The sequence below is a fragment of the Camelus dromedarius genome, chromosome 4 (genome assembly GCF_036321535.1).
Source record: "Camelus dromedarius isolate mCamDro1 chromosome 4, mCamDro1.pat, whole genome shotgun sequence".
In the NCBI taxonomy this organism is placed as follows: domain Eukaryota; kingdom Metazoa; phylum Chordata; class Mammalia; order Artiodactyla; family Camelidae; genus Camelus; species Camelus dromedarius.
In genome coordinates, this window is record NC_087439.1 from 13,830,126 (window position 1) to 13,851,237 (window position 21,112).

Here is a 21,112-nt window from a genome sequence, read left to right on the forward strand (position 1 = left end):
AGAAGTTGTGGTGTATGTATATACGATGGAATACTACTCAGCGATAAAAAAGAATGAAATAATGCCATTTGCAGCTACATGAATTAACCTAGAGACTGTCATACTAAGCAAAGTCAGACAGAGAAAGACAAATATCATATGATATCACTTCCATGTGGAATCTAAAAAAAAGGACACAAATGAGGTTATTTACAAAACAGAAACAGACTTCAGGCATAGAAAACAAACTTGTGGTTACCAAGGTATAAGAGGGGTTGGAGGGATAAATTGGGAATTTGGGATTTGCAGATACTAATTACTATATATAAAATAAACAGCAAGGTCCTACTGTATAGCCCAGGGAACTATATCCAATACCTTGTAATGGCCTATAATGAAAAAGAATATGAAAAGGAATATAACTGAATTAACTGAATCACTTTGCTGTACACCAGAAACTAACACAACATTGCAAACCGACTACACTTCTATTAAAAACAGCGACAGCAACAACAGAGGGAGAGAAAAAAGGAGACAACAGGGAGAACAAGAGCAAGCAAGAGAGCACCAACCAAGAGCTCGGGAAGAGGTGCTCGAGTGAGAGCAGGAGAGCCCAAAACAAGCCAGCCTGGGAGTCACAGTGGGACATTATCACCGCTAAAGAAATGATTACACATGTAATAAGAGGATACATATGCTCTGAAAACACTGCTGAACAGCGTATGAAATGGAAGCAATCCTTTTAAAAGTATTAAAGACAGACTAAGGCACAAACTTCCAGTTACAAAATAAATGAGTCATGGGTATAAAATGTACAGTGTGGGGAAAATACTTACTAACTATGTAATATTTTCTATGATGACATACGGTAAGCAGACTTAGCGTGGTCATCATTTTGAAATGTATAGAAATATCAGATCACTAGGTTGTATAACAGGAACTAACGTACTGTTGTAGGGGTGGGGATGAAGGCAGTCAAAAGGTACAGACCTCCAGTTATAGGATAAGTAAGTACTAGGGATACAATGTACCACAAGATAAATATAACTAACACTACTGTTGTGTTACAAATAAAAATTGTTAAGAGACGAGATCCTAAAATTTCCCATCACAAGGAAAAACTTTTTTCTAAATAGAAAATTAATTTCGTATATATATGAGATGATAGAGGTTCACTCAACTTAACTATGACAGTCATTTCGTTATGTATGAAGTCAACTCATTATGCTGCACACCTTAAACTTATGCAGTGCTGTAGGTCAGTTATATCTCAATAAAACTGGAAGAAAAACAGAAACCACTAAAACGGAAAAATCTTAATAGTCTTGTATTGATTAAATAAATTTAAACACTAATGAAAAATTTTCCAACAAAGAAAGCAATAGCCCCACAGACATTTACAACCTAATTCCAATTCTAAGCAAGATTTCCCAGACAATAGGAAAAGGCTGCACATAATTTCTCAGCCAATTTTATGAGTTTAGCTGATGTAATTTGATAATGAAATAAAACAAGTACATTCCCCACCCCACCAAAAAAATTACAAGACATACTAAATCTTACAGCTAACACTCCTTTATAGGCTCAGAAAGCTACCTTCTAAGTTATAATTCAGTCACAGACATGCATACTTGTTTAATTGAAATGGAATATTTTCCATTTAAAATAAATCTAATTATGTTTTCATTTGTTTATATCCTACGTCAGTCTTTCCTATATTTAGATTGCCAGAATCAGTTGCCCTGGGAATGATCAGTCCCCTAATACAATGATAGACATGAGATTTTGAACTTCTAGATCCCAAGCCTAGAGTTTCATTTTCCCATGTTTACAAACTATCATCTAAATTTTCTAGTTAATATGGAGGACCCTCTAAGGTCTGTGCCCATTTTTCCTCTCAGTGTTGTCACCTGTCACTTCCTTGTATGAGCCTTAATTTTAGTCAGTCACTTTATTTCCTGTTTTCCAAACACACTCTCCTTACTGACACTGTGCATCTACACGAAACGCTTCTCCTTGCCCTCTGCTTGCTGAAATGATTTTCACCAATATCCAGTTCATGTTCCACTTTCTCCATGAGGCATTTTACAACTTTCCAAATCTTCTCTAAATTCCCATATTAATTAGTGTTTGTATAGTTCACTTGGTCCTTTACCCTTATGTATGAGTATAGTAAGTAGAGTCCTGAAATGCGTAAGCCTTGAGTCCTTTGTAAGTTAGTACATATATGGGACCATTGAGGAGTAGAATGTTCTCTACCATATGCACCTTTTGCCGTGGTGAGTAACACATAATATACAATGTACCATCTTAACCACTTCTAAGTGCGCAGTCCAGTAATGTCAAGTGCATTCACATCAATCTGAAATTCTATACCCATTAAAAATCAACTCTCCTAATTTTCCCCTCCCCCCAGCCCCTGGCAACCACCATTCTGCTCTCCATCTTTATTAACTTGACTGCTTTAGATATTTCATATAAGTTGAATAAAACAGTGTATGTCCTGAGCACAAGGTCCTCAAGGTTCATCTGGGCTGCAGCAGGTGGTAAGACTTTTACTGTATGCACTTGTAAATGTGTCTAGCATCTTCATGTCTTTGGAACGATCACTTTCTTAGACATTTTACTAATATCTTTACTACTGGTGATTAGCTTTCATTGATTTATTTGTTTGCACTTAGGTGAAAGGAACATTGTTCATAAAATATTTCTATTGCTCTCTTGAATATTATTGACACCAAGCATTAAACACAGCAAAGACGCGGTGCACTGCAGATCTGTGGAATGGGGGAGAATGGTAGTGACTTGTGTCGTTTTATATTTTACACACGTATTAAATAGCTTTCCGTGTACCTGTTTGTCAGTGCGCACCAGCAAAATTGATGTCCCAGTAAAATTACCCGTGATTTGCTGTGGTGTGTCTCTAGGTTCACTAATGAACAGTAGAACATATTTTATGTTTAAATCCATGAACACCAAGAATTTGCTTTGCCTCTATACTAAAACAGTACAAAATCTTTCCTTTCATCTTAGTATCCTTATAGTATATGTGATATGTATAAATTAGGTGCTCAATAAATTTCTATATGATATCTTTTCCTACTGTGAAAATCATGTTGAACCTAATTAAAAAAAGTATTGCAATAAGAAGTAAATAACGCACCGAAAGCACAAAAGGCATAATAATACATACTGGTCATCTTTCAGTTTCTAAGTCATGGAGGCTTCCCTAAAGCTGAGGTGCTTGCTCCTTCTGTCGAGAACACTCTGCCTCAAGAGATCTGTATGACTGGCTCCCTTTTGTTAGTTGGGTATCTGTCTAAATATTTAATCAGAGGGCCCTTACTTGACCACTCAATCCAGTAACACTGGCCCTTTCTGGAATTAACTTTTATTCATCAATTTTTTGTTTTGTTTTGTTTTCCTTACAAGACATTACTATATGAAATGTGCTTTACTATCTATTTCTCCTCTCTAGAAGATAAGCTTCATGAAAACAAATCCTCTTTTTTTGTCCTGATGTTGCTCTATGCCAGTCACTAGGCACCACTTAGAGATACTCAACAAATAGTTGCTGAATTAATAAATAGCTGAATGTTACATTAATTATAATAGCACATTTTAAAGGATAATACAGAGAAATTATAATAAAATGAGAAAAGTAATTTTATATATATATATATATATATATATATATATATATAAATTTCTATTATTTACCTTTCCAAAAATGCTTAATCTTTTGGAGTCAATGTATGGCTGTTTCAGTAAAAATCTGCAATGAAAAAGAAAAAAAATACAGTTACACCTTTTTGAGTCAAATGCACCATGGGAATTAATTCTTGGCACCAAAAAAAGTTTTAAGTAAACAGAGGTCAAACTGGAAAGACTTCAGTGGTTGAAGCTCTATTCATGTAGAAAGGTCCTATGTACCAAAATCTTGCTACTCAAAGAACTGGTTCAGAAGTTTGGGTGTGAGATCTGTTAGCTTGTTACAAATGCAGAATCTGGGGGCCCATTCCCTGCCTACTGAATCAACATCTACATTGAAAAAATATCCTAGCCAATGTCTGTATACTGTTTTAAAGAATCTACTAGCTTTCTTAGGTCACTTTTTCATCCCAATGTGGGAAAGGTATCTGTGAAAACTCAAGAATTATAATTAACTGGGAAAATAATAAACATTGTAGATTATTGTAAATAGATAATATGGTGGTTTAATTAAGGTTGCTCTCATTTTCATAAATCCAAAGTGAATCTAATTCTAGAGGAAGAGGTATGATAATTCTCTTATTATGTCACTGAGAGTGAAAGGTATTTGAGAAAAAATGCCACTGTCTATATGAGTAACTTAGAAAATTGTCCAGTCACTAAAATGCAAATCTTGAAGTCAGCATTAGTAGTGTTATATATTCTGCTTCTGGGTATACAGGAAAAAACAGTTAGAAAATGTGTACCCACTTACTTCACAGCTGCTATTTGGTCCTTTACTTCCACTGAGCCTAACTTCCGGTGAATCTCTTGCAAAATTTTCAAGCCCTGGAATCCACTTCCTCTGCCATCAAACCGTGCTATAATGACGTTATCTGTGTCGACAAGCACTGAATCCCAGTCAACATGGAACTTATCTGTAACCAGCTGGCCTCCTGGTTCTTCATCCCTGCAAACACCCACACATTGGACCAAAACAAGAGTAACTGACAGTGTAGTTGAAATTTTAGCTTCTCCACTTATTAGTTAAAAATTATGGAAAAGACCCATGTTGGCTATTAAAATTTCTGTTAATTCTTGATAGTAAACCTGGAAGTATAAATGCCATCTTCCTTTGTAAATTTCCAAATGAAAAACTCTTTGAATGGCATGAAAATATAAAACAGAATTTAAAACTGTTCATGAGAGATTATTTTAACTCATTTTCAAAAGACAAAAATAAAGAAAAATACATGTTCTTTCCATAGGCATTTCGAAGAAGTGACTGTCAAGTTGACACACAGGCCCTACTTTATTGGATTTCTTCCAGACAGTGTGTTTAAAAATGTCTTGCAGATGGGCTACAGGGTCTGATGGAAAGCAGAATCACTTATGGAGCCTTAAAATATTATTAATTTAACAAGAAATGTACAATCCTAAAGCACATCAGACTCAAGAAGAAATGCTGCTTAATATTTCCTGAATTTCTTTTTGTGATAGAATTCTCATTGAGAGGAATTTAAGCAAACAGAAAGAAAAAATTATTTTTCATCACTAAAGTTGATAGCAAGAAAAGGAGGCGGAGACATACACGTTGGAAAAATCTGAAAGCTGTAAGTAGAGAAGGACGCACAGATAAGGAAGCATGACATACATTCTCTCTAGACGGAAAAGGTGATATGATTTAAAAAATGTCACACTGCAGTGGTATTTCTTACTTTATTTTCCAGAATATAGAAAAGGCAAAGCAAGCAAACAAACAAACAAAACAAAACAAAAAAAACCCCCAAAACAGACTCTCATAAAATCACACAGGTTATCTAGTTCCAGACCTTGGTAGAGTTCAGACACACAGTTGTCCATGTGATAGCTGTACAGGGCATCAAAACATCTAACTCTGAAAGGATCTCCATTTTTTAGGTAGGCTACATGCCAGGAATCTGCACCCTACTCACTCTCCTGGAAAGACACCCAACTTGGCTTCATGCTTCTGCAAATGTGTTTCTGAGAAGCACTGAAATATACCAATACACAAACTAACTCTCATTAACAAGGTTTTAGGTTATCAGATTTGCTAAAGAAAATGACTTCTGGGCAGCAAATGGAACTGAGCAGATACAGAAGTTGTGTGGGACCAGTTAAGTTAGGTAAAGGAGGAAGCAGGGACTAGGGCAAAATGTCAGACAACTGAAATTTATTGAATGCTGTTATGGGCTAAATTGTGTTCTCTCAAAATCCACATTTGGAATCTAAAATGTCCACTACCTCAGAATTTAACTATATTTGGAGACAGTGCCTTTATGGTGGTGATTGAGTTGAAATGAGGCTATTAGGATGAGCCCTAGTCCAGCATGACACGTGTCCTTGCAAGAGGGCATCAGGACACACAGAGAGGCCTTAGGGGTGGCGTGTGTGCATGGGGACAGGAACATGTGAAGAGGCAGCAAGGAGACAACCATCTGCAAGCCAAGCAGAGGGCGCAGGAGAAATAAAGCCTGCTGACACCTTCGTCTTGGATGTCTGGGCTCTGAGCTGTGAGAAAATAAATTTGTTGTTTAAGACATCTGGTCTGTGGTGTTCTGTTATGTCAGCCCTAGTAAACGAAGACAAAGGCCTCTGTGCTCTAAGCACTTAAGATCCTTTATCATATTTCCTACACCCTAGTACAATTTATGTAACCTTTCTGGGGAGGAGGCTGTCTGCTGCATGAATTACTCCATGTATTATTTTTCTTACGTTGTAAATGAAGAAACTGCGCCACGGAGGGGTTTGAATAAAGACCCCACTCCGTTCCTTCCTGAATTACACATCTAATGGTGATCCTGTGATCCAAACCTAGATCTGCCTTGTCCTTCCAGTGTTTGCAATCTTTTATCTCTTTTTCAAATTTAATCTAAAATTTTTAAATTATTTTTCATTTTTGCAAACTTAGCTCTTGATCAGATTATTGGAAATTGTTACTAAACATATCCATGTGCTTTTGCCTAGAATTTCAATTGCCTTGTCCAGAATGAAATCTGAAATTGCGGTTTCTTCTCCCGAGTCCCAAGTGATTCTGATATAACTTGTCTACTACTTGAGCACTAGCATGAATCATGCATAGCACAGCTTCTGGTGCATGGAGAACATGGAAAATGCTTGTTGAACTAGACACTTACAGGGAAAATAGAACCAGGTGAAGTTTAAAATGGAAGGGCCTTAAAAAGCCTAATAAATCCTGTATTTTGAAGCTGGGGTATTTACTGCAAATATTAGACAGCAAAACATGATTTACAGAGGACAAGATACAAGGATTAACTTCAACATTTAAGCTGAGTAAAAATATGACAGTTTACGTCCCAACGTCACTCTGAACAAAGGTAGGGAAGATATTAAAACACTAAGGCTCAGTTTCCTTATCTTTAATAATGGTAAAATACTGTCTTGTTTTCCTCAAAGAGATCTGTAAGCATTAAATGGCATAATATATTTGAAAATACTTTATGAAATACAGTAAGCAATATAAAATGATTATTAGATTTATCAAACAATAGAAGTTGTTATTAGTCTTTTGTTTGAAGTCACTTTTGCCTTACATTGAGTATATTTCCTTATAGTTCAGAATGGAAAACTATATAAAAGATTTTGGCCAGCTGTGCAGAAATTAAACTGAGCAATATCTATGGATAAAGAAAGATATTATGCCAAGGAATAGAAGCTGTTATGTCAAGAGGTCTTCTACTTTCTAGATGGACAAAGCTACCTAAAGACTTACAAGAAAATTTAAAAGTGAAATCATCAGATCCTTTGGAGTGATTACCAGGGCACTGTTAGTTATTAAGGCATGAGAGCCTGGAAATAAAGCCATGCACCTATGGTCAATTAATCTTCAACAAAGGAGAGAAGACAGTCTCTTTTAACAAGTGGTTTTGGGAAAGCTGAACAAGCTACATGTAAAACAATAAAACTAAAATATTCCCTCACACCATATACAAAAATAAACTTGAAACTGTTTAAAGATCTAAATGTAAGACATGACACCATAAACCTCCTAGAAGAGAACAAAAGAGAAATGTTCTTTGACATAAATTGTAGCAATAGTTTCTTAGATCAGTCTCCCAAGGCAAAAGAAATAAAGCCAAAAGTAATCAAGTGGGAACTAATCAAACTTCAAAGCTTTTGCACAGCAAAGGAAATCTTTAATAAAATGAAAAGACAACCCACCGAATGGGAGAAAATATTTGCAAACAATGAGACCAACAAGGGGTTAATATCCAAAACATACAAACAGCTCATACAACTCAATATCTAAAAAAACAAACAACCCAATCAGAAAATGGGCAGAAGATCTAATTATAGACATTTTCCTAAAGAAGATATACAGCTGCTTAACAGGGTACATGAAAAGATGCTCAACACTGCTAATTATTAGAGAAATGCAAATAAAAACCTCAATGAGTCACACACCAGTCAGAATGGCTGCCATCAAAAAGTCTACAAATAATAAATGCTGGAGAGGGTGTGGAGAAAATTAAACCCTCCTACACTGTTGGGAATGTAAATTGGTGCAGCCACTATGGAAAACAGTATGGAGTTTCCTTAAAAGAACTAAAAATAGAACTACCATACAATCCAGCAATTCCAATCCTGGGCATATACCTGGAAAAAACAAAAAGTCTAATTCAAAAAGACACATGCACCCCAATTTTCATAGTAGTACTATTTACAATAGCCAATTCATGGAAGCAATCCAAGTGCCCACCAACAGTCTTTTGGCTTAAGGTGTGGTGTTATGTACATACAATGCAATATTACTCAGCCATAAAAAAGAATGAGATATTGCCATTTGCAGCAACATGGATGACCTAGAAGATATTTTGCTTAGTGAAATAAGCCAGACAGAAAAAGACAAATGCTCTATGATATCACTTATATTTGGAATCTAAAAAATAATACAAATGGATCTATATACGAAACAGAAAGAGACTCACAGACATAGAAAACAAACTTACGGTTACCAAAGAGGGAAGGGAGGGACAAATTAGAAGAATGACATTAACAGATACAAACTACTATACATAAAGTAGATAAGCAACAAGGATTTACTGTATAGAACAGGGAATTATACTCAATATCTTATAATAACTTACAATGATACATAATCTGCAAAAAACTTGAATTGCATACTATACACCTGAAACTAACACAATATTGTAAATCAACTATACTTCAATAAAAAGAAGAAAATAAAAAAAGAAAAAGTATAGTTTAAAATAAGGCACATTTTTCAAACTTATTAATTTATTGTCATATTATCATATCGAAATATTGTCATATTTTGATTGCAGATTTTTCAAAGCAAAAACCCAATTCTTTACTCATGCTTGCAATACCCAGGAAAAAAAACAGACGTTTACTCCTTTGCTATGTTTTCTAAATTGCTATTTTTAACTTTGACCTTACTTCACATGCTTTCAATGTTAGAACACAAAATGTTATCAATTCATTATCAGCCAATAATTTTAACACATTTCTTTGTCTATTTGGAGTGTTTTGTCTTTTTAGGTGCAGAACATAGGCATATCTATTTGAAGATGAATTATAAAAGAAAATGGATCATGATGCTAAGCATTGCCAGTATCAGGAACAAGTCAGAGACCTGTAGGACCAAGGGAGATTTTTCACAAAGTGTTGACCAGAAAATACTAGATATTTTCCTGCAAATAAAGACAAGAAAACATCAATTATTTGATGAGGTAGGAACAGCGTGATATGTGATGGAGGGATGACCACAAGGAATGTACTATAGGTCAAAGCATCCACCATGTAATAAATGGGTACCACAGCTCGCTGTGTATTGGCTGTACAGAATTGGGGAGCTCCAATTCATTTGGTTCCTCTTTGTTTCTCCCTGAGTTTCTGCCTCATCTTTTTTCCTACACTGTTTGCTTTAATCTCTGTTTCAGAAATCTCTGGGGACTTATTGAAAGACAAGTGTTTCAAGGTTGAGAATGGGGACATAAAATTTTGTTGAAAGTTGTCTGAAAAGAACAATTCCATGTGTTTTAAGCAGTGAAAAGGCCACAGCAATATGAAATGTGTCCATTTCCTAACACAGGCAGCAAAACCAAATTAGGACTAAATTTTTCTTAGAAGTTAAGGTCTCCGAGGGCAGAGTTCTCATCTGTTTCAATACCTTGAATACGCAACATGTCTGTGTGGATGAAGGGTTCAGGCTATGAGCATACGATAAAATATAGGAAAAAAGCTGAATGAAACACACAATACCCAATAGCCTTTCAAATGACAAAACAAGCTACTTCTTTATGACATAACAAAACATCATCTATATCAAAAATTGAATTAAAGTGAAGAGAATTGTTCAGACTGCATGTTTGGCCAGGTTCACAAAGTGCTATTTAAATTCATGAGAAGAGGGGCTGAAGACACAGGTTTTGGTCTTTGACTTTGTTACCAATATGCTGAGTTACCCTGGCAACTTTATGCTCTTTTACTCTTTATTTATTGTTTTCATACAGAATAATATGGTGTAAATAGTTAAGATCACACAGAGTACATTTTTAAAAGCCTTTTCCTTACCACTAAACCTTTGGCTAGAATAAACGGAAAGAAAATATCTTCCAGTGAAAGCACTTTCCATGAGTGATCTATTGAATGGCAGAATTTTTTTTTTTTAATCTTTTCCCTACACGGCAGACTTTTAAAACTGCTATACTGACAGCTGCGTGTCTGTGTCTACTGGGTCATGGGAGGAAGGGACACAGAGAAAATAGCCGATAGTCATCGTGGTTCTTTGCTCTTTCTGAGCCTAGAATAGATCAACTTCAGCTACATAAGTGCTAGAAACATTGAGAGCTGTCACAATTTTATTTTAGATATAATAAACTAAAAAAGAGTATGAGAAGAAGGATGAAGAACAGCATGGAAGGCAAGATAAGGGAATCACAGTAAATTCTTAAGGAAAATAAACTGTCAATGCTTTCGATTTTATGCTTTAGGAGAGAATTCGTTTCACACTGGAATGAGTTTGACGTAGGAGAGTAACCTTAAACAGTATTTGTCTTGTCTCAACCTAAAATTTACTTTATAGAAGTGTACAGTCAGTGATGATTTAGTTGCAACGTAGGTACAACTACATGCTAATGAAGCCTGTCCTATTTCAAGCAATGTATACATACACACATGCATACATTGGCTAAGGGCTTCTTGGCCGATGTCTTCTATTTCTCATTTTATTATCCCTAGATTTCTTCTCATGGAAGGCCTGTCCTACATGCAGATTGGTGAATTGAGCTTTCTCACCTATGTACTACGTCGTATGAGAAATAATAATATGTTTTCCTGTCAAAGAACTGTTTCTTGTCCACATCCCCAGCTTCTTCCATTAGGAATATTATAATATAAAATAATGTACAAATATCTGATCCCTCTTCTGTTTACATATAATTTTTGGCTGAATTACTCTTTCTTGGAGTTAGTGTTCAATATAGACAAGGTTATTTATGCCTCTAACCAGACACTATCTTACAGTTCCTAAGCCTATGTTTTTGGCAGGGAGTGTGATGAGGTCTACCTGATAATACATGGAAAGTTAGGCTGGCTTATCAACCAAATTCTCAAGTTGTATTACCCTCCATCACTTGTATTCATATACTGACATTCAAAGATCTTGTCCATGTTAAACCTTTTAGAAAAACTGCCTATGTTAACGATCTGAATCTTATAGTGATGTGGGAGTGTTATCATGAAGAGGGTACAGGTGATACATTGATAAAACCAAAAGAATTGAGCCTAGGACTAGTGGCTTTAGGCAAGTCACTTCCTTTCCCTATGCGTTAAGTTTGCTTATCTTCAGTGTGGAAAATGATAATAAGTAGTGTCTACCTGGTAGAGTTATGGCAAAGATTAAATGAAATAATATATATAAGTTGCTTAGCAAAGTGTCCCCGTTGATAGTAAGTATTAAATGTTATTAAACCAACGTTCTGGTCAATGCTATGGGACTTGACTTTGAGCTCTCAAACCTGGCCATCCCTAGGCAACTCTGCATTGATAATTCCTGAGCTTCTATGTAACAACAACCAAGTTTTTTTCGTTTGGCTCAGTTCAAAGGACGTGCATTAAAAATGCTCTACTTTTCACTGTGTGTGGGTCTTTCAGTTAATTTAGAATGAAAAGATGTGTATGTGTATGTATTTCTGTTGTGTGTGTATACTTGATTTCTCTCCACACACAGCCACGTGTGTCTGTGCACTGAGTGTAATTTGCAGATCTCTGTACGTGTAAGTTCTCTCTTCTCCTGCCTCCACAGGTATATACTTCTTCTGGCACCACTAAAACAAGAGAATGCTACCGTGATATACCTTTCTGATTCACAGAATTTGTGACATAGACTTTAGGTCATTTTTTTTCTGAGGCATTATTTCTTTTCAATAGGATTTCTTTATATTCAAAAAACTGCACAGACTATAAATTTAATGTTTTTGTCTTGATCATCATTTGGATCTCTGAATTTGGGAGGGTATTTTGTGTTAATAAAGCTACATCTTTTTTTCATCTGTATTCTAGTCCTCATTTCTCTTTTTTTCCTTTTATTTTTAATAGACTAGGCTTCCTTATATCAGGGTCAATTTATGTCTGCTAAAGGTATTTCTCCTTGTCTTGAAGGAAATTCAATTCTATTTTGCTCTTTGATTTCTCTTCAATAGAAGCTAGAGATTGTCTCCTTAGCATGATACAAAAACTGCATAACAACTATCATTAGAACAATGGGAAAAAAGCAGAAAGTTCATCTTTTTAAATCAAGTTATTTATATTGTCATAGGAAGCTGAAGAATAAATAGCTCATCAGAACACAGGTTGAAATGCTGAACAGCATGGATATTAATGAGCCGACTATAAAACTCAAAACTGGACACTTAGTATTATTCACACAAAGTTAACCTCGGGATAAACATCTGAGACAACATGTAAAAATATCAGAAGAGAGCCACTAGAAAAGGGCCTCAGGGATGTCTTGCAGCCAGAAATTGTGCAATAAAATAGGAGAAAGTTCCAATCTCCTAATCATTTCTACCGTCGAAGTCTTAGTACATTAATTCTCATTCTTCGGCCAGTTTCTATTTGGGATGATTTCTAAGAGTGGCTGAGGAGGTAGAAAGAGAAGGGGATTTGGTGATCTTTATTTTCAGTTTCTGGGAATGGCTATATTATCACCACTGAGCTAAAAAGCATTTCATCCACCCCCTAGTCCTTTTAAGTGGTTCACACCGAAATCATTCGCAGTCACAATAAAGTTTAGCACATTGTATAAGCAGGTCAAGAACAGGAGACTCTACCTCATTCTTTTTGTGCATATAGTCGTTATGTAAATTTCTTATACAAAAGGTCTGCTTTAGATATTACAATGGAAAACATTCTACATGTTGGCTTGAGGAACACAGTCATACTCTAAAAGAAAACGGGAAAAAGTATTGTCTACCTTAAAAAAAGAAGCTTGTGACAATCTTCACAACAATCTCGTATTTCTTAATTTTCTAAAGTAGAATACAGTTCAGCATGGGAATGTCATGGGTGTAACTCTGAGACATGCAATACATAGAATATATATCAAGGATTGCATGGATTTATATATTATAATGATTTATGATATATTATTATATATTATAATGAATTTAAACTATATTGTCATATATTATAATGAATTTATAATATATTATAAATATAATGGATTTATAATATGGGGACAGATGTTAATTATATACAAACTTTGAACTTACATTTTATCCTAGATAGAGCATTATTCCCCTTCAATAATACACAGTGGTTACACAATACTTTTTTCCTAACTAGACTCCTTTAGCTGGATTCCAGAAGTCAGTTTATCAACTGAAAAATGTGGTGGTGCAAACACAGGCAATTTTATCTTAGCTTACTTTGTTGTATCAGTTAAGTAGAAATAATAATAACTACTGTGCTAATTATGGACAAGTATTATTAGTGGAACTATTTTATAGTTTAGTAAACTGAGACACAGAGAGGTAAACAACGGTAAACCACAGATGAAGAAATAATTCAGTCATGTGAGCAAACACAACTGTAAGAGTTGATCTTAGCAAAATATTAATTTAATATCTTTGATATAAGCAACTACATTCTCAAACCAAAAGAAAACTGGAATTCTTAGCCAGAATAGAATTAAAAATTTAAGGTTTTGAAAGTCTCTTATTTTTTCACTAAGTCCTAACTATGGGTCTCCTTCTGAATTTACACCATATCTTTAGAATGTCTTTATCCCTAGAAATTTTTAAGGAAAAGTAATAAAAGCCTGAAAATGTATGTTTTTTGTACCAATTTTTCACCTTTTAGTAGATGTTTGACAGGTGGCAAGCTACTTAACACTTCTAATTAAAATACCTGCCCTGTTGTATTCATGGGAATGTGAGAAAAAAGTAAAAGAACATGCAGAAATTATCCTTTAAACTGCATGTTATACAGATGAATTTTTTCAAGAGTATCCTTATACATTGACATATATATATATAAAACTTTTAGCAGTTTTGATTTTCAGTTTCAGTGCATCCTATTCAACATGCATTCATCCCATGTGATGTATTTCATATGGAATAAAGAGGGAAGGAGTGTTGTTACAAATGTCACCATGGTTCCTGCACAGCTTTTCCCAATACATTAATGTTAGGATGTGTCAGGAACACACTTTCTCACAATTAAAGAGAAAGCATTAGCGACAGACTAAGACCTTAAGAAAAGAGCTGAAACTCATCAGAAGCATCTTATTTCGGGCAAGTTGAGGCTGGTCTAGTAGCTTCGGAATCCTTGGGTCCCTCTATGGTAACAACTGAGCGCTCTGCTTGTAGCCATGGGCTACAGTAGAACAGTGGACTAATGAAGAAGGCCACACCCGGATCAGGTTTGTAATTGTGATACAGATGGTATGATAAAGATGGCTAAAAGAGAACGCCCTCACGGAGGAAGCACAGAGGCCTGTTTTAAGGCTGAAAAGGACTAATTCCAGATAAAAATGTTATTTAAGATTTATTGCTACTAGTATTTTAACAGGAATATTATTGTTTGAATTTTGTTTAAAAAGTTTACCAGTTTTGAATGTCTTCCCCAGTCTCATTTCTCCTGGGTACCTTGTGTGTGATTTTGTGTCATACTTGTTTCTCAGGAATACATGTGGGGTCTTGCAAGAGAAAGGCTGCACTCCTGGAATAGCTTCTCACCATCACTGACATCCCTCAGTTCTTCTTTACTTTGCCTCTGTGCTACACAGCTTTATATGATTCATTAGGTAATGTTTTTATATATAAGGCAGAAGAGAAGAACATAGGACAGAGCCCTGGATAACCTAATGTCACTGATGCCTCCTTTATCTTGGCTTTGTTGGATCACCAAAGGAGAAAACGTCATATTTGGTATAACCTTTCAAAGACATGTCAAATTAGTAACATAGTTCATATTCTCTTATCATAGATTTCAGAAAAAAATAAATCATTAAAACAGAAAAATGAATGACTTATATATAGTTATACCCTTACATTTATGACTTAATATGTGACCATCCAAACCTAAAAGAAACAGTAAATTAGGAAGTATTTCCTATGAAAAGCACTCAGATGCATATCTTGAAATATAGAATATGCTTGTATGTTTTAAAAAGGGAATCAATTGATATCAATCATATGAAACTATATCATTTCACTCATGTCATTCATATGAAACCAATATCTGAGACCTGTATTTCGAAAGAAAAAGAGCTAAAACAGTATGACTATGTTAGTCATAGAAATGATTTTATGTATTTTTATACTATATGTACATAAATTTATCAAGTTAAAAGAATAGCCAAAGAGAATGTTGTAACTTATACATTAGATACACATTTTTTGTACATGTAGAATTTTTTCCCTGTGGCACTTTCTCAACGCGTCAACTTTGAGTGTGTAAAGTTTTAAACAGAACGAAGAAATTAATGCTGACGTTTAAGATGCGTTATCTATAGATTGTGAAAGAACAAGGTCTAATTTGTTCAAGGATAATATAAAAAGCACTGATCACCTTCTCCCTTTCCATTACCAAGATTAAATGCCACTGTCTTTTCTCTTCTTAATCATTTCTTGTGTATTATAGTGTGAGTACATTTTCCAACCACTTAAATGAGGACCATGAACAAAAATGAGAAAAATCAGAAACTTAAATTTAAACTTTGACCCTCCTTACATGGCAAAGCAGTAATAATTACTCTTTGAGACAAGTTCTAGCTCTCGTCCATATACATTTAGTAAATGTGTTAACTTTTGTAAAAAAAAAAAAAAAAAAAAAAAACTGAGAGTGAAATGGGTATGTATTTGAGTATGTATGTAATTCTGTTAATCTGATTTGCTCAAAAGTCTATGGATCCACAAAATAAATGAAGACGGTAAAGGCTCCCCATAAAGTGAACCCTTCAATTAGAATTTGCAATTTTATGGAATAGTCTGGGCTATTTGATCTTTCATATGGAATATCTAGCAACTTACTCATGCTTTTTATAATCTTTATTTTATACCAGAGCATGAATATGGTACAGGTGGAAAATGTTACATTCTAGAGATTATCATAACTGTTAAGTGGAAAGAACAAAAGGTCATACCAATTTGGTTTTGTAGGAGCATTTGATTCTGATTGATTCTGGGCAGCATTTTTGATAATCTTCCAATACTAATTATCATGCAATGAGCTAAGTAAGGAGAGAATTGTGTAATAGAAAGAGCAGAGCTTTTTGATCTGGAAAATAAATTTTAAAAACCTTGAGTTCAAACTCGAATTTTGCCCTGCTCATGATCTTGGAGGTGATAACACATGCCATATTTTAGTCATAGTTTCCTTGTACTTTTTGAAATGAAGACAATAATATTTATCTCGCTTGATTTCTGTTAAGATTAAAGATGGTGTCTACACATCCTTAGCATGATGCCCCTTATACAATAAATACTCAGTAAATGGCAGCTATTGTTAAATCCTATTATTTTAAGCAGATAAGCTCCATAATCAAATGCAAAAGAGAAACACAAAAAGACAGCATGAAATCAATCATTATTTAGCTTTATCCAGAAAGATTGTAAGAGAAATGAGAAACTCATCTCACAGTTTTCTGAGAGGGAAACTAAACTGCAGAGAAACTGACTCATCCAAAAAGCTGACTTTAACACATTATAAACTCTCAAATCATTTATTTCTCTGTCTTTCTCTGCTTTGATTTAATTCATTCCTGATGAGTAACTCAGAGTTGATTAATTTCTTTGTTTATTCATTAATGTGTTCCTTTATTCATTTATTCATTCACACATTCATTCATTCATTCACACATTCATTCATTCATTCATTCTATCAATATTTTATGAACATAAACAATGCCTCAAGCACTATATTGAGGCAAAACAATACAAAAAGAATTGTTATCAACAATGAGTTTACAGTTTCATTGAAGAGACGGCAAAGAAATAATGTAATCTGGTGTGGGTAACATGTCATAACAGGTGTGCATTGAATTATGTAAAAATACATCTTGAAGAATTAATAGAACTTTTCCAGTTGGAAAAGAAAGCCAAGGTACTGGAAGACTGTGTAAAACAACACAGAGGAATGAGGAGAAGCTGGTATTTCCCAGAATAAGACAGTTTTTTAAAACATCTAGAGCACTGAATCTCTCTTTTGGGGGTGGGTGGAGTCAGATGAAGCTGGAGGAATAAGTGGAAAACAGAGGAAGCCTTTTGCCTGCTGTGCTAGGGCACGTAAACGTTTAATCAGTCAGAGAATAATAATGAAAAGGTTCTAGCCAGCAAAGCCGCATTTTCAGATACAGACCTCACAAAGTTCCCTCCAGCAGCAGAGTGGGAAAGAAGCTAAACGAGAGAAGACACAGCAATGAACTACCGAAAACGAAGTGCAGGTAGAGAGCAGGGTGGCCCACTAGAAGAGACGCGTCCAGATGTGCTGTCTACCTGTGCGGGTTTTGAAGAAGAGTGTGGGCTCTTGGACAACCCCACTGGTTCAAAGGTCAAGGCAAGACACCATGGTCCCAAAAGCATAATGCTATTGAACATTTCCAATAATATATATAACGTTTATTATATCATAGTAATTGATATATATATATATCAATTAATTAGAGCCTGCTTTTTAACAGAATAACTATGCAGAAAAGAGCTGACAAACAGCTCACTTCCAGCAAGAAGACAAAGTTGTAGGACTCTGATATGCAAAACATCGATTAAGTAATTAAAATATCTAGATAAAAATGCATAATGCTCTTTAGTTAAAATGGTTCAGTGGGAAACTGTAATAGTAACCAAGTTCACGTGGTTTCTGGATATCACTCAACACATGTTTGTGGAGTGACTGCAAAAACTAATTGCTGTGATGAATATACAAATAAATAAGGCAGTGTTTAATATATGGAATGCATAAAATAAAGATTTTAACATTTCTGTTTTCTTAAAATACTGAAATATTTTGTAAGCCATTAGATAAACTATTTCTGTAAATACTTCTAGACTGGATTTTCCTTCAGTAGCACTGGTGTGAAATCTAGTGAGTCAGAAATTCACTAGTATACAAAAACATCCTCAGAAAATCAGTGTAAAGTTGGAAAAGTAACAATGTGATCCATATAGTTCAAGATATATGGAGAGCCTTTGGACAGAAGGCTGTGGCTGTGGGGGAGGCATAGATCTGAGACTGCTACAGGGCATAGATGGACTGATGAGAAGGGTTAAAGAAAGCTCAGGAAGCTAAGACAATGGGTGACAATGAATACATTAGGATTTCAAGGAAGATGAATTCAGGAAGACGGACAAAGTCATAAGGGAATGATGGAGAATGCTGCATTCTGGAAATTAGTATAATCCATTGAACAGTCACTGCCTCCGTGAGTTAGACCTTTATCAAGTGTGGCTTGGATAAGTTGAACACGAAAGAGTAAAAAGCAGAAAATGGGAAGATGTGATGATTCCTTGGTATTAATGAAACTCCTCAGCTCGATATGCTTGCCTTTGTGGACACAGCAAACAGGGAAAAAAAATTTTTATCTATAATAACAGTACATCTGTCTGGATTGCTTCCTACCAGGGTCCAGGCCTTTAGATTCATATTTATTTATTTATCAAATAAACATCTGTAGCTGTAGGCTGTCTCACATGATCTTCAGTCTTGCACTGTCAAAAGAATCACAGATTGGTAAGTTTTCATAAGGTCCCTCTGTGTGTGCTAGGCATGGAGGAGATGATATGCTTATAAATCTAAAAGATGACCACAGATTTCAAGATGCTTGTGATCTTTTTATCTCCTCACAGCCATTAGCACAGCTTCTTGCCCATAAAAGCAATGTGGTAAATGTGCATTGTCCTAAATTACACGTACAGGAACAGAAAATAAGAAAAACACAAGAAACAGTAATTCAAGGTGATAAATGCTGAAGTGGGTATGGATGGGTATAGCTCATATACTGTACACCAGACAGATACAGAATTGGTATAAACATGAATGTAGACGGCTGGGCTCTTAAGTGTTTCCTATAACGTTAGAGAGAGCCTGGAGAAGACAGTTACACATCTGGAAGGACAATAGGAGTAGGAAAGGAAAAGGGCGTCGTGATCCCATAGAGGCCGCTGTACATCACGGATACTGAGAAGCATTTGTAGTGGCGACACTTCTTAGATTTTCAATTACAGTAAAATATTCTGTTGCTGTTGCTTCACTTGTACTTTCAGTATCATGACATTAGGTTAGAGTTTCAAAAAACATGGCCACAGAGAGGTCCTCAAAGGACCATTCCTTTTGAGGTTCCATAATGAAGATTCAGCAGATAGAGGATTCCCAAATTGCCAGAGGCTACTTTCCTCAAGGCTAGTCCTCCTTCAGCTACTCAGACTTGCTGCGGTCTGTCTCCAGCTCACGCATTCATTAGAGAATTTCCTGGATGTAAACCCATCTCTACAGATGAAGAAATGATTCACAGTCTGTTAGGTACTAGATGCTCTGCACAGAATAGCAATAAAGTAGTGACACCAAAAATCACCAAAGCATCTCTTAGCATTGTTTAAATAATAGTTTATTTATTATTCTTCACTGTCAAATTGCCCATTTAGAGAAAAATCCAGTTATTTTCTTTTTTAGAGTGGGGAGTCCACTTATCACTGACCACAGGGTTTAATCTTAAGAAAAAAAAATGCCCTTAAGTTATAACCAATCTAAAACAAAAAACATTTAAAGAAAACTTTATACTTAAGCCTTTCTGATCTGATATAGGTTTCCAAGCATAAATATTTTAGGAATGGTCATGCAGCTGAAAGCAATAGATCATTTTATAGATATAAAATCATAAAAGAAAAAATCCTCAGTTTGGCTTTGTAAATCATATTTTGTTAAGCTTCTGAGATTTTACTTCTGAAAACCAGAGTTTGGATAAAGTAAATTAATATTTTGTATAATCAGCATATAAAAACAAATGAAAACTAATGTTATTAATAATCACTTTCATTCTTCCTTTCATCAACAAAAAAAGTAGCAAAGTAAATTCTATGGGCCTAATTACATTATTTTATCTGCTTTAGTAATGTCTCAATTTTATGGATGCTAAAATATGTTATTAAATATTTATATCGATATTTTTAAAAATTGAAACTAGTACTACTAGTAAATAACTATGATTATGCTTACAATTTATTAAACACTAAGTGCAAATGTTTATGCTCTTCCAGACACTATGATGACATGTTTATATAAATTATTCCATGTGATTGTCTTCTATTTATTTATAAGGAAGCTGAAGCTTAGAAAAATTAAGCAGTGTACTGGTAAAGCTTTGAGCTGAGACTTGAACTGACCAGGCCTATCTGACTCCTAAGCCAGGATGTTCACTTTGTTACCCTGCCTCTAAAAAAGACCTGACTATTCCTTTCTTTAAGAGAATTGAGTCTTGTGCTAGTCCTTAGATTCCTCTTCTGATCTAAAAATCACCCAGATCAGAGCACAAATAATGGCAGAATGAGCCAGCTGGCTTCTTTAACTCAAGGCTACAGAGAGAATTTGAACTCTTGTCTACTTTTTCCTCCAAAGAGTGACACACTCTGCATGGCCACGCGAGTGGGAAGAACTGTCCGCACATCCACGTGCATGTGAGTCCGGCTTCAAGGAAGGATGCCTGGTAAGGTTCCTTTCCCTCAGAAGCCTTATTTTTCAGTGAAATGAAAAGAACAATTCCTTTCCCCCAAAGGAGACGTGACAGAGACGGAAGGTGTGTTTAAGGATTTTTTCCCATTGTTTTCTCATTTTAATGCCTTGAATATTTCCCCAACAAATCACATATATAGTTCAAATAAGATTTGAAGACAACTAATTGAAAGCGAAAAGACGAGAGAAGGAGTTAAGATGAGAAAAG

The 21,112-nt window shown here is 35.1% G+C and overlaps 1 protein-coding gene across 1 annotated transcript in view; it reads right to left on the reverse strand.

Annotated features, from left to right (window-relative positions):
• The window catches only part of DPP10 (dipeptidyl peptidase like 10), a 559,220-nt gene that overhangs the window by 15,196 nt on the left and 522,912 nt on the right, over nucleotides 1–21,112 (reverse strand). The window contains exons 20-21 of the mRNA XM_031451288.2: nucleotides 4,445–4,639; nucleotides 3,700–3,754 (exon numbers count right to left, since the gene is read on the reverse strand). Coding sequence (XP_031307148.1) covers nucleotides 3,700–3,754; nucleotides 4,445–4,639 — 250 coding nt within the window. The remainder of the gene's footprint in view (nucleotides 1–3,699; nucleotides 3,755–4,444; nucleotides 4,640–21,112) is intronic.